The 14,844-nt window shown below is 36.5% G+C and overlaps 2 protein-coding genes across 2 annotated transcripts; one reads left to right on the top strand and one right to left on the bottom strand.

Annotated features, from left to right (window-relative positions):
• Positions 1–400: 400 nt before the first annotated feature.
• Positions 401–4,626, bottom strand: LOC147403896 (NAD(P)-binding Rossmann-fold superfamily protein). The gene is made up of 4 exons (XM_086439674.1): positions 4,213–4,626; positions 1,726–1,919; positions 1,469–1,641; positions 401–649 (listed from the first exon to the last, which is right to left on the bottom strand). The coding sequence occupies exons 1-4, from the start codon at positions 4,517–4,519 to the stop codon at positions 580–582; spliced, it is 744 nt and encodes a 247-aa protein (XP_086295800.1). The 5' UTR covers positions 4,520–4,626; the 3' UTR covers positions 401–579.
• A 3,210-nt stretch (positions 4,627–7,836) lies between these two features.
• LOC147403895 (eukaryotic translation initiation factor SUI1 family protein) lies at positions 7,837–14,355 on the top strand. The gene is made up of 7 exons (XM_086439671.1): positions 7,837–8,224; positions 9,594–9,784; positions 9,890–9,984; positions 10,087–10,521; positions 11,324–11,432; positions 12,777–13,425; positions 14,017–14,355. The coding sequence occupies exons 1-7, from the start codon at positions 7,978–7,980 to the stop codon at positions 14,136–14,138; spliced, it is 1,848 nt and encodes a 615-aa protein (XP_086295797.1). The 5' UTR covers positions 7,837–7,977; the 3' UTR covers positions 14,139–14,355.
• Positions 14,356–14,844: the final 489 nt, after the last annotated feature.

Here is a 14,844-nt window from a genome sequence, read left to right as displayed (position 1 = left end):
AAACAAATAAAAAAGCGGGAAAAATTGTTTGTCACAAGCATGAGATTTGTCGCTTGAGGTGATAAAAATATCCTTGAGGTTTAGAAAATGAACGGCTATTGAACTCCACTTAACTCTCAAATTTAAAATTAAAATTTAACAGTGGATAATAACTTTTTTAATATTTTACAAAAAAATTTGTCCTCTATATCACTATGGCATTGAATGATTTTTTTGGATGAGGTGAGCTCAATTAACCCTGAGTAAGATTTGAAAACTAAACTAATAAGGCTAGACTTACTCAAAAAAGAAAAATCTTATACAACCTAATTTAAAGGAAAAAGTACAAAGCGATTTTCCATGATGTGCTCAAACAGTAGAAAAGGCTTTGGCAGGTAAATATTTTTCCAGCAATCAAACATGCCCTAAATATCAAATAACTGCTAAAATTATGTTAATTACATAGTCAGGCTTGTAACATCCTTCTACATATTTTTGAATTACATTATAGCAACAATCGATTAACACATTACATTTTTGTCAATGCCAATACACACTCTTTCCAAACATGTTGATCGATGTCTTGAAGCACTGGTTTAATCACACAGTTAGAGATGCACCGTTGTCCGCCATTGTAAGGTTAAGTATCATAGTAGCTGCTTTTGGTGCCCTGAAAGTTGGGGGGACTGGGTTAGAAGCTAAAAACAAGAAGTTTCTCAAAGAGTTAGGCAACAGAAAAGTTCATATAACAGCATTGGAAATAAGTCCTCGCCAACAAGTAATCAACTTAGGAAAATTTGAGATTACATCAAGTGAGAACAGGATCTTAGGTTAATATCTCTAAGGTGCACTTAAATTACTTCTCACAATGTTCATTAGCAGCATTAAGTATTGAATATGCCTGAAGCAACAGAAATAGCTTAGCATATGGTTAAAATGTAACACAACAATTAACAAATGTGAACTAAGAGTTTCTCTAGAACATTGCATTTAGAGGAATTTTTTTCCCTGATGTCACCCTCCGATTCTTGTTTTAGGTTTTTATATGATCGAGAATGCAGTTTTAATTCGCAAGATAAATAGATTAAAAACAAATAACACCATTGTGAGAGTGAGGAAAGATTTGAAAAAGTATGACGGACCAGAAGATACAACACTAAACAAACTAGAATGGCTCCATAGGATAGATAGTCGACCCATGACGATCTCCTCAAAATGTTGATCATCTAATCATCCTCATAAAGTGAGCATCAGAAAAGGTAAGCATGACGAACCAGAAGATACAACACTAGACAAAGTAGAATGGCTCTATAGGATAGGTAGTCGACCCATGATGATCTCCTCAAAATGGTGATCATCTAATCATCCTCAGAGAAAAAGTAAGCATCAGTATTCCACCTAGTCTTCATTGTCAATGACTCAACTTTCCTATAAATTGTAAAGGAGATACCAAAGAAGTTAAACGTTTGGAGAGAAGAAATATACGTACCATGATTCAGTTGTCTGGTACAGACCCGCTGAAGTGCCAAAGCATGACACAAGCATGTCGGTATTTACCACACCGGGATTAAGTGCAACAATAGCCATTCCTTCGGGCAACTCCTTTGCCACTGATCTAGTCAGCCCCTCAATTGCCCATTTCGAAGCACAATAGGGTGCAACCTGTCCAAATATAGTTAGGCTTCAATAATTTAGGTATAATAATAACACTTGAGGGACAGCATTATCACAGCAAACCATCACTACCTGGGCAGCTGCAGATCTTCCCCACCCAGATGACACATTGACGACAATCCCTTGCTTGCTTTCAACCATAAGCGGCAAGAAGTGACGCAACACGTTGGCTATCCCTTTTATATTAGTATCTATGACAGTATCAAACTCTTCTGCCGGCACTTCCCATAGCTTGTTGTTTTTATTAATGGTCCCTGCATTGTTTACTGGCAGCTACCTTGTTTCAGTTCTATGTCCACATGACCATTTGATTAATTTAATAGTATATAAACCATGGACAATAAAGAAAATCAATATAGAGAGGCCTTGGACTGCAGATATCAACAACAAATAACATTTGGATAAACACCATCTGAAATTTAGCAGCAACTTTTTTTTTCTTTCCTTTGCAAGTCCTCCTTATTTTCATATTGGCAACAGTGTGGAAAGCGGTCCATTTTTCAAGTTGTTAAAGAATATTGGAATAGGGATGCTGAGCTTACCAACACTTTCCTTGAGGATTAGTCAATTATATTTCTTGATGGGAAAGGAAATGATTATAACTTGGAATTAGAAAATGTGACTTTCACATGGTGTATTTCATCAATTTTTTTTATAAATATAAATTTTATTGAAAAAAGAAACATTACAACTGTCAGTTGAGATGACCAACAAAACACGGCAACTAACTATTACATACAAAATCCAATCTAAAAACAAAATCCTCGAAGAACGCCCCTTTAAATTCTGGGCACAATTTGCACCATAAGAAACACAAACCCAAAATGTTCAAAATAACATCCTGACAGGAAGCTGAAACATCTTTGAAAATTCTCCTATGCCTTTCCAACCAAATCCACCAAGTAATAGCATAAGGAGTGTATTTCATCAATTTTATCCTGATTATCCCCAAAGCCAATGTGACTTATTCTATCTAAACTTGCTCTTGGCCCATGAATGTATGAGAAAGGATAAACCAATATGGAGCTCAAACTTCACATTTATTACTAGTCATTATAGTCCTTCAGTTACTTTTCAAAAAAAAAAATTATAGTCCTTCAGTTAGTAACAACTCGACATATTTTGTTATGAAGAATATTCAATACCAGTTTTGGGCTTTCAACAACCGAAAACATTTTTTTGGTAAGTGAAAATTTATTAAGACCAACAAAAATCATATACAGTTGCCACACACAAAAGTGTTATACTGACTTGCAAAGGTGTATGGAAAATAATAAACACATAGGCTTCCTTGTGCAAACCATTCATGTACAAAGTGGTAGTCAAGCTATACATGTTTTTTGCAAGAGTGAAACATTGGATACTTGTCCGTGTATATAGCACTTAGATTATTACAACAAAGAACTGTGAGAACTGTTAACATAACTCAGATCTCATGTAGCTAGTAGAAACCCAAATCGTCTTGACAGAAGCATAGGCAAGTGAGCAATATTCTCTCAGCGGTCGGCACTAGATTTGGAAATGGTAGGTTGTTTCTTTGCACTCCAATAAAACAAATTAGAGTGAAGATGGTGAATCATGGCATAACAATGGGATGTCAAATGAAGATTATTACGACATCAAGTCCAATCAACATATGAGAAAACAACAATTCAAGTTGGAAACTAAAAAGAAAAAAACATGCCATAACATAGCCATTTTCATTCAAATTATCTGAAAATGCGGCATGATCAACAGAGATTTGGCATGATGGAGCCGTTGTGAGCACTCAATAACTGCATTGGTTTCCAACAAGCGAACTATGTAAGTTTCCAAGTACTAAGGTATCTTATTTTTTTATTTTTTTGTGTGCTGATTGTGGGTATCGCCACCCTTTGAGTGAGACTAATCCCACGGTCACACGCACCACCCCCTCGGAAAGTCCTACGTGCAACTGGTTGAGTCGAGGGTCAACCGGACCCTAGAGGGTGGACCCAAGGAATTCATTGCTTCATGGGGTTTTGAACACTTCACCTACCTTTCCCGAGGAGCTTAAAAAGGCTCAGCTTGCCACTAGGCCAACCCCTTGGGGTCACTTAACTATCACGTTGGATTACTAAAATAAATATTGAAAACATGTCTCTAAATGGAATAACGTCCCTCAAACATTCTCTCACCATCTGATATAAAGATCCAGGGCTTCCTTGTACGCATGGTGGGAATGTTTAACAATTTGGATCATCCCATCAATTCTTCTAATAATACATGATTTGGGATTTTTCTTCAACCAAATTATCAAAAGTACATTCAATCAAAATATAATTTGTAAGACATCCACTATTCACATACAATATCCAAAGTATACATTCAATCATACATGTCTTCTATCCTTGTTTTTCGAATCTAATTTATATGAGAATATGAGATCTAAATTACAGTAAATAAAAAAAAAAAACAAAGGGAAAAAAATTAGTCCTCATTATTAGCTAAAACAAGATGAAAACCTAATCAAACACAAACACCAATACCTAAGAGCGCATTTGATTTGATTAAAGTGATGTAAAGAATTGAGAAATGTACCAATGATATCAGGTAAGGATTTGGATTCCATGACAAGTCGAGCCAACTCTGCAACATTGGTATCTGATCGAACATCAGTTTTGATTAGGAGATGTTTATTGTTCGGTTGTGATGGCGAAGAAGAGAGTTGGGATTTAAGGGAGTCGAGACTCTCTTGCGACCTTGAGCACCCTATAACGGTGTGGCCTCTCTTAGACATCTCCAGAGCCAGGGCTCTCCCCAGTCCTCTGCTCACGCCTGTTATCAGTACGGTTCGAGGATGTCCGCCATTCATCACCATTGATACAGGTGATGCCGATATTTCCATCTTTATTTCTTCTTTTGTGTTGTTCACGGTGACGACATATATGTCACAATAGAGAGCTTCTATTGTCACACAAATTTTTATTTATAACACACCAACAACCCTTTCCGTGCATTGCGATTCTTTATGGATGAGAATTTGATTCTTCTTTAAAAAAGAAGAAGAAAACAAGATCTTTTTTAACATGATCCACGACAATGAAAATGGACGATCACTCAACCTGCAATTTTAAAACTTCTTTTAAAGAAAAATAGAAATTTACAAAAAGTGGGAAAGAGGAATCTCTTAGGGTTTTGGTGGGATTCCTCTTTCCAAAATTGATGGTCACGCTAAACTCCTATTGATTTACGTTAAACCCTCTTAATTTTTTTATGCGTCGAAGAAACAAAATTTTTAGGAATAGTGTATTTTATACCACAGCTTGGATATTTTTTGTTGAGGGACAAACACGGCCTTAACGGTGTAGTTTAAGTTTGTGGTTGAGGTGGCCCTCTCTTAACCGTCTATGTGCGCTACAGGAAAAGAGTGCTTGCTACGTATGACAAAATTCCAAGTTCGGTACATTGTTCATTTTAATTTTCAAAACATGCATTTATCATTTTTATAACTGACGAGTTCATGAGTTTGTCACTTTTAATATCAACACATTAGTAGATGTACTAGTGATTTGTTTATTTTTATTTTTATAAGTGTAAGATTTTTATTAAAAAGAGAGGAAACACTAAAGAAAACGACTGAGATAGTTAGGGAGTTCGTCACTTTTAATATCAACCCATTAGTAAATGTACTGGTGATTTGTTTACTTTTATTTTTATAAGTGTAAAATTTTTATTAAAAAGAGAGGAAATACTAAAGAAGACGATTGAGATAATCCCCAAACAAGGAAAAGACTAGAAAAAACAAAGGAAAAAAAAAAAAAATCCTCATAACTTCTCCTCAATCCCTCAACACATTGGCCCTCAAATCTCTTTTTTGTGCCTTTTGCTTCAGTCTCCAAGAATTCATTAGATCTTGCAAATTTCGAGTTACCACAATTGCCCGTCTGAATTCAAGCAGGGTTACATTGTCTGATTTTCTTTGCTTCTTGATTTCCTCGCTCACTTCCTTGTGTAATTCATGCAATGAGCTCAACCAGTATATTGTATGACGAGACTATACCGAAGGAAATCCACGCTTCAACTTGCATGAGAAAGCAATTCCAAGCGTCCACATGCAAGTAATGTGACGGCCTTAGACACACTTAGAACCTCATACAATTGTGCCCCATGCATGCCTCTTGTGGTGGATAACTTCTCCCCAAACTCTCTCAGGCTCAAGTAGCGTTTATTATCTAAGTCGAAGCATTTTCTCTCCATGGCCTCACATGAGTCTAGTAAGATTCGTGCATGTGCTAGCATTGTCTTGCTCGGTTGGGAAGACCATCCTTGTAGGCAATGTAAGATAATTCTCAATGACTTGATGTACTTGCGTACAATCTCCATCCCCTCTCTCAAATGGTTACACACATCGAGTACTTGGATAACATCTTCGAGATAAGCTTCAATCGTTTTACGATCACATTCTCTGTAAACAAAGACATCAAGTGTTTTGATAGTTATCTTCTATGTGTCCACTGCGACGTCAAGTGCATGTAGGAGCCATCTAGCACTTGCATAGGACTCAAGCCATTAACCCCTTCGTCGCAAGGCCTCAAGCTCCCCTGATAGCCACTTATCGGAGAAGGTTCGAGCAGGCAAAGGCACCACTGGAGATGAAGAAAATCGGAGGATGCGAAGAAATGTTGAGGAGTTCATGTTGTTCGTGTTATCAATGACGTGTGACCTAAGGGCACATATTAAAGTGCAATAAATACACTTTGGCAATTGGAATCTAAAGGTATTTCGGTAAGAAATACTTTTTTAAGAGCATTTTTAGTACAAATTTCATAGTGTATTTATTGCACTTTAACGTATGCCCTAAGGCACTCGATAACAAGACCCATTTTTGATTTATTTTAAGGAAGATGTAGAAATGATCTTATTTCTTGCGTTTTTTAGGAGCACTAGAATCTGCGGCAAGAGTAACTCAAAGATAACATCTCACATTGAACCCATGTACCACCCTCAAAAGCATTAACACGATTTTCTATAGAATAATGATTTTTTAACACCCTCTTCTAACATATGCTCCCACTTGATGTGGCATGGGTTAGAACCATAGATCTTTGTCCTTGGGATGCACAACTGCACATATTTATGTGGATGCACAGTTGTGTATCCCAAGGAAAAAGATCTATAGTTCTATAGTCCATGCCATGTTAGGGAGCGCATGTCAAAGGCGGTGTTAGAAAATCACGACTCTTTTCAATATGTTAGAGTTTGAGGGTTGCATATTTCAAGTATGAGAAGTGATAATATAACACCCTCTTCTGACACACGCCCCCTCATAGAACTGTAGATCATCTGTCTCAGGATACACTAGAAAAAGATTTATGATCCTGAGGGAAATGATCTATGGTTCTGTGATGGGGGCGTGTGTCAAAAGAGGGCGTTATAAAAATCATTACACTTCAAGTATATGATCATGCATTTTTGTATGTAAATATATGTAAGTATCTAAGTAATAAAATGGAGAGGATGACATGAGGTGGATCCAATATCCTTATCTAAATAAAAAATATGATAGTTTTGCTAATCAAAGGGAAAGATAGTAGATATTCCACTGTAGGAGAGTTGGAGGGAGGGAAGAAAGCGCCAAAATGCTAAGCCCATCCATACCTATTCTGCCTTATCCCAAAAGCTTCTCTTTGTGTCTATTTTGTGATGGCTTTCACTTTGATACCTTTCATATTAGGTCCCCCAAGTACCTTTTTTCTTAATCCATCAAAATCACTTCTTTCAAGGCTTGATCAGTTGGTATGTAGTGCTGGCTTGGCTTTGACACTAAATGATGCAAATCCATCATTGTTAGTAGTTCGAAAAGTTAAACTCATATGTTTTTTGGGTCAATGATACTTATGCGGTGGGTCAAAATTATTTTAGTAAGTATCTTGATAATCTATTACCCCTCGTCACAAAACCGTAATCACTTGCCTCGGGATATATAATAAAAGATTTATGATTATGTGTATCCCGAGGCAAATGATGTATGATTAGGTGGGGTGGGGGGTTTGGTCATGGATTCAGTCAAATTGAAGATTAATCCCAATGGGCCCAATCCACTGACCTCAACACATGGACATGGGTCATGGCCTAAAAGACAAACCCAAGCGATAGATTCCCATTCTAGAACGTTCCCTTCTTTTCCCAAACACCGCCATTTTCTCTGCATTACTGAGAACTACAAAGTAGGAACCAAAACGAGTGTGTATATGTGTGGCAATCAAAACTTTATTGGCCGCTCACTGCAACGTATTTGAGGATAGATTCTGAAAAAAAAAAAGAAAAAAAGAACAAAAAAAAAGTGATCCATCATCCATCATCATGTTCAAGAAGGCGATGGAGGCGAAGTCACAGCAAAGGTTATCAGGGGCAGATCGTAAGAAGTTGAAAAGAACAGTAAAGGAAAGGTTCCAACACGCCTCAGATGCAGACATAGATCTCTTACTCCCTCCTAAGTCTGAGATTACTGTTATTAAGTTTCCTAATCGATCCCATGTTTATGGTGTCGAAGGTGCCTTTCCTATGTTTTTCGATGTCGATGGCCGAGGCACCGATATCTTCCCCACTGGTATATTCCATTTCATTTCAATTTTTTTTTTTTTTGAAAAAAAAATTATATTATATCATAAACATGATTTGGAAGAACAATTATGACTTATAACCGCTTGTTACGCTACAGACACTAGTGGGGCACATGTGCAATGTGCGTGGTACTTGAATAATTGAAACAATTGTGGCATGAGATAACTATGTAATTGTTTTCCTACCTCATTGTTATTTATGGTAAATCAAGTAATTAATAGTGTGAGATTTATAGTGGGATCCATTTAAGTGCAAATTGAATTATGGACCAAAGTTTACTAGCTTTTGAAAAATCCAAGAGAAATAAGAAATACAAATACCAATTCAAAATTTTAAATCAAGAGAAAATGTTCTTTTTAGATGCATTTTTATGAAGGAGCAGATGGAGAATGGAACACACCATCCTATTTTGGTTGTAGAAGAGTGTTGGTGTTTGTATGAACATGAGGATGACACATTGTCTCATTTGATCGGTAGTAAAGTACTACTATTGCCACAAGTGCTTAATAGAGTTTAAATTGAGAAGAAATGGCAACAAAACAAGACATCCGGCAAAAAGGGGTTGACTCATGCAGCTCTAAAGAGTAAGAAAAGACCAATGTACCTCAATCTAGAATCAAGATTAGATTGAAGACTTAGAAGCCTTTCTTAAAAAATAAGGAGAGGAATATATAAAAATTAAAAGAAGAATCTCCCAATAGTCCAATACCACATAGCTATTTATTAAGGTAATCAATGTCAATTGATTGAGACAACAGAGTGTTTCAGAGTAAGGAGATCTCATCTCACACGGTGATTTTGGAGATATTGGGGTTATTTTTCTTTTGATCAAAGATGAGTAAAGACTTTGAGGGCGTGTGTTTCCAAGATTTTGTTTTTAATTGGGAAACCATTTGCAACTTGTGGCCCCCCAACAGGCGTGTATCTTTCTTATTCCTTTTTGTCTTTTGGTTTCTTTCTTTTGTTTTTTGGTCTGTTTGTTTGCTTGCTTTTTTGTTTTTTTTTCTGTCCTGTTGTTTGGAGGCTATCTCGGCCGCCTTTTCTCCTTTCTTATCAATGGAAAATTTTATATTTATCCAAAAAAAAAAAAAAAATGTAAAACCCTGATATTTGTTTTTGGAAACTTTATAAAGTAGCTATTTATCAAGGCACTCAAATGTGTTTGCTGGATATCCCTTTCATCATAAAAAGAAATTATACCATATCTTTGTTCTCTAATAGGAATCACAATCAATTATAAAATTTCAATGTGGTCGTTGTTCCAATGTCAGTTTTTATGGGGAGCACGAGAAGTGATTTATATTGTTGTGTGCTAATTTTTGCTGGGTTTAGGTTGTAATATTTCATTATTGCAGTTTATGCGCTATGGAAGGTTCCTGAACTCTTGCCAGCTTTTGTTCTCAAGGGGGGTGAGGTATCTCGTTTTATCATTGGAGGAGCAGATTTGATGTTCCCTGGTATTAGTATACCTGCAGAAGGTCTACCTTCATTTTTAGAAGGGCAACCATGGGCAGTAAAAGTCCCTGGAAATCCAGCTCCAATTGCAGTAAGCTTCAATTAAATTCGCATTTTTTTGATGCTGAGTGATATTTCAAGTGGTGAACTGGAGCTGAAGAGTCTTTTTGTTGAACATCGATTGAAATTTATGCAGGTTGGTACTACCACTATGAGTAGTGCAGCAGCGTTAAAAGCTGGTTTACGTGGAAAGGCTTTGCGAATAGCACACTATTATCGGGATTTGCTTTGGCAAGTATAATTGGAAAAAAAAAAGTGCCTTCAATTGACTTAGATCTTCAATTTCAAGTAACTCTATATCTTGATTTGTATTCCTGGTGAATCTTTCTTTAGGGAATCAGTAGAAGGTCATTATGTGCCAAATTCAGGATTTTTAGATGATGTGGTGCTTGAAGATCCTGCTTCATCATCAGGTTTTCAAACATCTGATTCATGCGGAGATTTTTATAATGCCTCAAGTGATCAACAAAATGGCATTAGCAGTGGAGAAGATGGAGGCAGTATGAATGCCACGGATGTCCATTCAGAACAGGACCTTGATACCTCAGCACATACTGATCCTAAGAATGATATTGCTGAGGAAATACTTTCAGATATGAGTGGTTTGAAAGTGGCGGGTGATGTTTCTGTTGAACAAGCAGATTCTGAGAAGGACCAGCGTACCCTATCAAGTGAGGAAGTAGATTCCCTTTTGGACAAATGCCTATTGCAAGCATTGCACACAACTGTTAAAGATAAAGACCTTCCCATTCCTGGAAGCACATTATGGTAAGATACTCTATTTCTTGTACCCTACATCATCTTTTTCTCATAAATTATCCTTCCAGACATTTTCTTATTAAGGAAAAGTTAATCACCAGGTTTTAAAGGTATTTCTTGTGAGGTGCTACCCTAGTACATACTAAACAGTTGGGTAGTAAGAATTAAGAACAAGAGTTAAATTTTTGGAATAGGAGCGATACCCATGGTAAAATATTATTGCCATTAAGGGTGCTTGGAAGAATGATTGATTGAAAGTGGGAGTGAAAGTGAAGATGAGGATGCATACTGAATAGTGTGACCATCATCGCTTTTTCTCACACACATTAATTATAACAGGTCCCTTGCTTGTTGTTAACCAACCAACTACTCCAAATTATCAATCTGGTGAAGGGGAGAACTATGAATATAAGAGGGTCACGGGGCTTAATTGGGGTATGACATACCCAGGAGTGGAGGAAAATATACACTCAACACTCCCCTCACCCATAAGGGTGGAAAGATTCAAATCCATGACCTGTACAAACCTAGTGCTCTGATACCATGCTAACCAACCAACTACTCCAAAAGATCGATCTGTTGGAGAAGGGGAGAACTATGAATATAAGAGGGTCATAGGGCTTAACTGGGGTATGACACCCAGGAATGGAGGAAAATATACACTCAACACTTGTTAAAGTTGGGCTTTTAGGGATCATGTAATGTATCATTGTATCTCATAAAATTTGAGATGACTTGTTTTTTTATTTATTATCTTTTCAGTCTTTTAAATATTTTTTTCCTTAACACATGATGTTATTTGTTTTTTTAGGTCAAGCCATGTGTTGCCTTGTAGGCCTTCTGGAATCACATTGGACATCAAAAAATCCTCACACAAGAAACTCTCGAAGTGGTTACAATCTAAATCATCTGCAGGATTGGTGTGTTGCTACTACTTTCTTTGGTGATTTTAGAAATAAAATATATTGGAAGCATTTTCTAACACGTTCTACAATAGGAAACCTTGAGTTGGTAACATAAATATGTCTTGCAAAATGAAAATATCCATGGCTGTTTAGGAATAGAAACTGTAGAGGAAATTTGCAGGGATAAATTGAAAAGAATTAAAGGATATGAAAATTTAACATTATTATTATTATTCTACATTTTTATTGTACTTTGACGACCGATACTTTTTACCAAGTATAGTTGGATAATCTCCTGAAGGATAATGAGTTTTGCTGGAAGGTTCTAAAGTTCGGGTTACTTTTGACTCTGTTTAGTGCAATTTTATTGAAACACATTGATAATGAACAAAAGGGTCATGATGCTTGATTTTCCTTTGAGCTGATGCTTTAAAGTTGCACGAAGTTGTGAGTTGAATGCCCACTATCAGTTCGATTATAATACATCATGCCTGCAAATGAATGAGGAGTCCTTGCACACACTGACACACATATAAATGTACTTGGAACTTGGAAGGAATTCCTTTGACCCAATATGGACTATAATTTTTCCTTTTTTATAAGAAATCTTGTATCAAGGTAACTTTACTTTGTCAACACGTCCTAGTTACTTTTTTTTTTTTTTGATACCTTGGGTATCTGGTTCTCATAAATGTCCTAGTTACTTTATTATCATTTCCTACACCTTATCCTGGGCTTGGCAACTTGCATCCTATCTTGTCATTCAAGTCTACTGAAAGCTTCTTCTTTTAAGGCATGTGTCTTCACTTTTTTTTTCCTATTGCTGCATTCTATGCCATTTTGGCTTCCTATCGCTCTATTTGAGTGGTCAACTTGCACTAGGTTGTTTCTTCTCATTCATGCAGAAATTGGTCTTTGTTGTAGGTGTCATAGCCCAAACCATCTCAATTGTTTTTTTCTTCATTTTATCCCTTATTAGGGCTACTCATAGATTCCCTCAAATGTGTTAATTTGTCATTTTGACCTTCGCAGTCGTTTTACCATTTAACGTAATATTACCTTTACTGCATTCATTACACAATCATGTATTGATTGCTCAGCAATTTGCTCCATATGGCTCAGCAGATCTTTTCTATCTTGTGAAATTTGTTAATTTTTTTTAAAAAGGAATTTAGAATCCTCAATATTTCAGGAAGGTAGAGTATCACTGATCATGTTGTATATTGTTTGGAAGCATGTCTAAACATGAAATTGTTTCCTTTTATATGCTGCATAACTTTTGAACTAACGAAAAGGCCGGCCTCAACATTGTATGCAACTTGTACACGTGTTTACCCATTGTTTGTACAACTTGGGCAGATCTCATCAAAGGAAGATAAACATAAGAAAGAGATTGTATTATTAGCTATTAACCGTGGCCACCCGGACTACACATCATTCAAACCAGAGAAGCAGAAAGCAGAAGTGGTTGATAATAGCAGTGATTCCAAGGCCAATGAAGGTCGTCCACAGAGATTGCAGCTGGAGGTGGCAGAGATATACAAACCAAGTGTGCACGTCAATCCCATTTTCGCTTCTGTAGGAGCTGATACAGGAAAATTATTCAGCGCGTCAGAAGCTTCTGACATTGTCTTCGAGTATGTTGAGAAGGAAAATTTGGTTAAGCCACCAAACAAGGCCATTGTGGTTTTGGATGCAACATTGTGCGACGCTCTTTACAAGGGAACCATTAAAAAAGGGTCGACATACCCTACTGAGATTCATAAGAAGGATCTAGGTGCTGCATTTATAAGCCGAATGCAACCCCACCACAGAGTGACAAGAGGAAACGAATCAGTTGTCAGGAAAGGTTCTTTGAAAACAGTTCAAATAATGACGGAACGTCGGCAAGGAAATAAGAAAATGACTAGAGTCTCAGGGCTGGAATCATTCTTGATGGATGCAGAAGGATTGGCGTCGGAGCTTCAGAAGAAGTTTGCGTGCAGTACAACAGTGGCAGAGCTACCGGGTATGTAATAGCATTACCATTTAATCTTTTGTTTTTAGTCGATTTTTCTGGAATCTGGACCTATCTGAGAAGTTCGAATGAGGATGCAGATTCAGTTTAAGACTCATAAGGTGGTGCGGACAATATTCTTTTAATACAGTTATATTTTTTCTTATTGAAGGGGGGTTTATTGGCTTTGCCCAACTGCATATTTCGATGACTTCAAAACATTGGAATGCTTGCAATAAATAACTAATCTAGAAATGTACTATAGTTTTAGAATAATGCTGAAGTGACCTCAAGATTGGACCTCACATCCCACACCCTGACGTGAAAGTGTATGGGAACCATAGATGCTTTTCCTCAAGATACAAATGAAAAGCATCTATGGCTCCTACCCACTTTTACGTCAAGATGTGCGATATGAGGTTCAATCTTGAGGTCACTCCAGCATGACTCATAAATTTATGTCAAGTGTTCCCAATTTTTGTTCAACGAAAGTGTTTCTTGACTTGTACATTATTCATTAAAAAAGCTTCTAATTTAAATATAAGTAAAATACTATTATGCTACGATACTCGTTTTGAAAATCTCTTTTAAATTATTTTTCAGGTAAGAAAGGACATGAGGTGCTGGTTCAAGGGGGAGTGATCGATAACCTGGCAAAACACCTCGTGGAACACTATGGCGTCCCAAAGAGATACATTGAAGTTCTTGATAAAACTAGGAAATGAGAAATTGTCTGGTTTACAAACATGAATGGAAGGATATATGCAAGTTCATGAGTGTGTGCGCATGTAGGCGCCATATATTTTCATGTTAGACTGTAGATTAACTTTATTGTTCGCTTTTACTATTCTCTTCTGTTTTTGTTTTTGGAGTAAATAAGGGGAAAATGTGTATAACTTTATCAGATTGAGAACTTGATAAAATGGAATTATTTTTGGACCATTTGTTATGTTTCGACAGACAACAAGAGTTGAATTTGATGGTTAGGAATTAGGATCACCTTCTCCAAGGAATTCTCATCTTCGTCCTCAGGATTGCTTAGATTTGGTACATATTGACTTAGGCCAATCTAATTTAATGTGTTGAGAAATCAATCATCGTTGTTTATGCAATTATTTGCTTCCCAATTCAATTTATCAATTAATATATGTAGGTGATGGCTCTTAATCAGTTGATTAGGATTCTTTTGAACAATGAAAGCTTTTTGTTTGTAAGTAATCCTTGGATTCTTTCCATTTCTCTTGTTTGGATTGTTAAGTGGGGGAGAGAAGAGAAAATAATTGGGGAGGAAAAAAATGTGGGTTTTCTTTCTCTCCAAAAAGTGGAGAGAAATCCTTTTAAATCAATTCTACCATAGATTTCTTTTAAGATATTTTAAAATTTCATGTCCCAAGTTCTCTCCTGTCAATCTAACGTGGTGGAGAGAATTTG

Source organism: Akebia trifoliata, chromosome 4, assembly GCF_017979445.1.
Source record: "Akebia trifoliata isolate Shusen 1 chromosome 4, ASM1797944v1, whole genome shotgun sequence".
Lineage (NCBI taxonomy): Eukaryota > Viridiplantae > Streptophyta > Magnoliopsida > Ranunculales > Lardizabalaceae > Akebia > Akebia trifoliata.
This window is presented reverse-complemented; position numbering and strand designations above follow the sequence as displayed.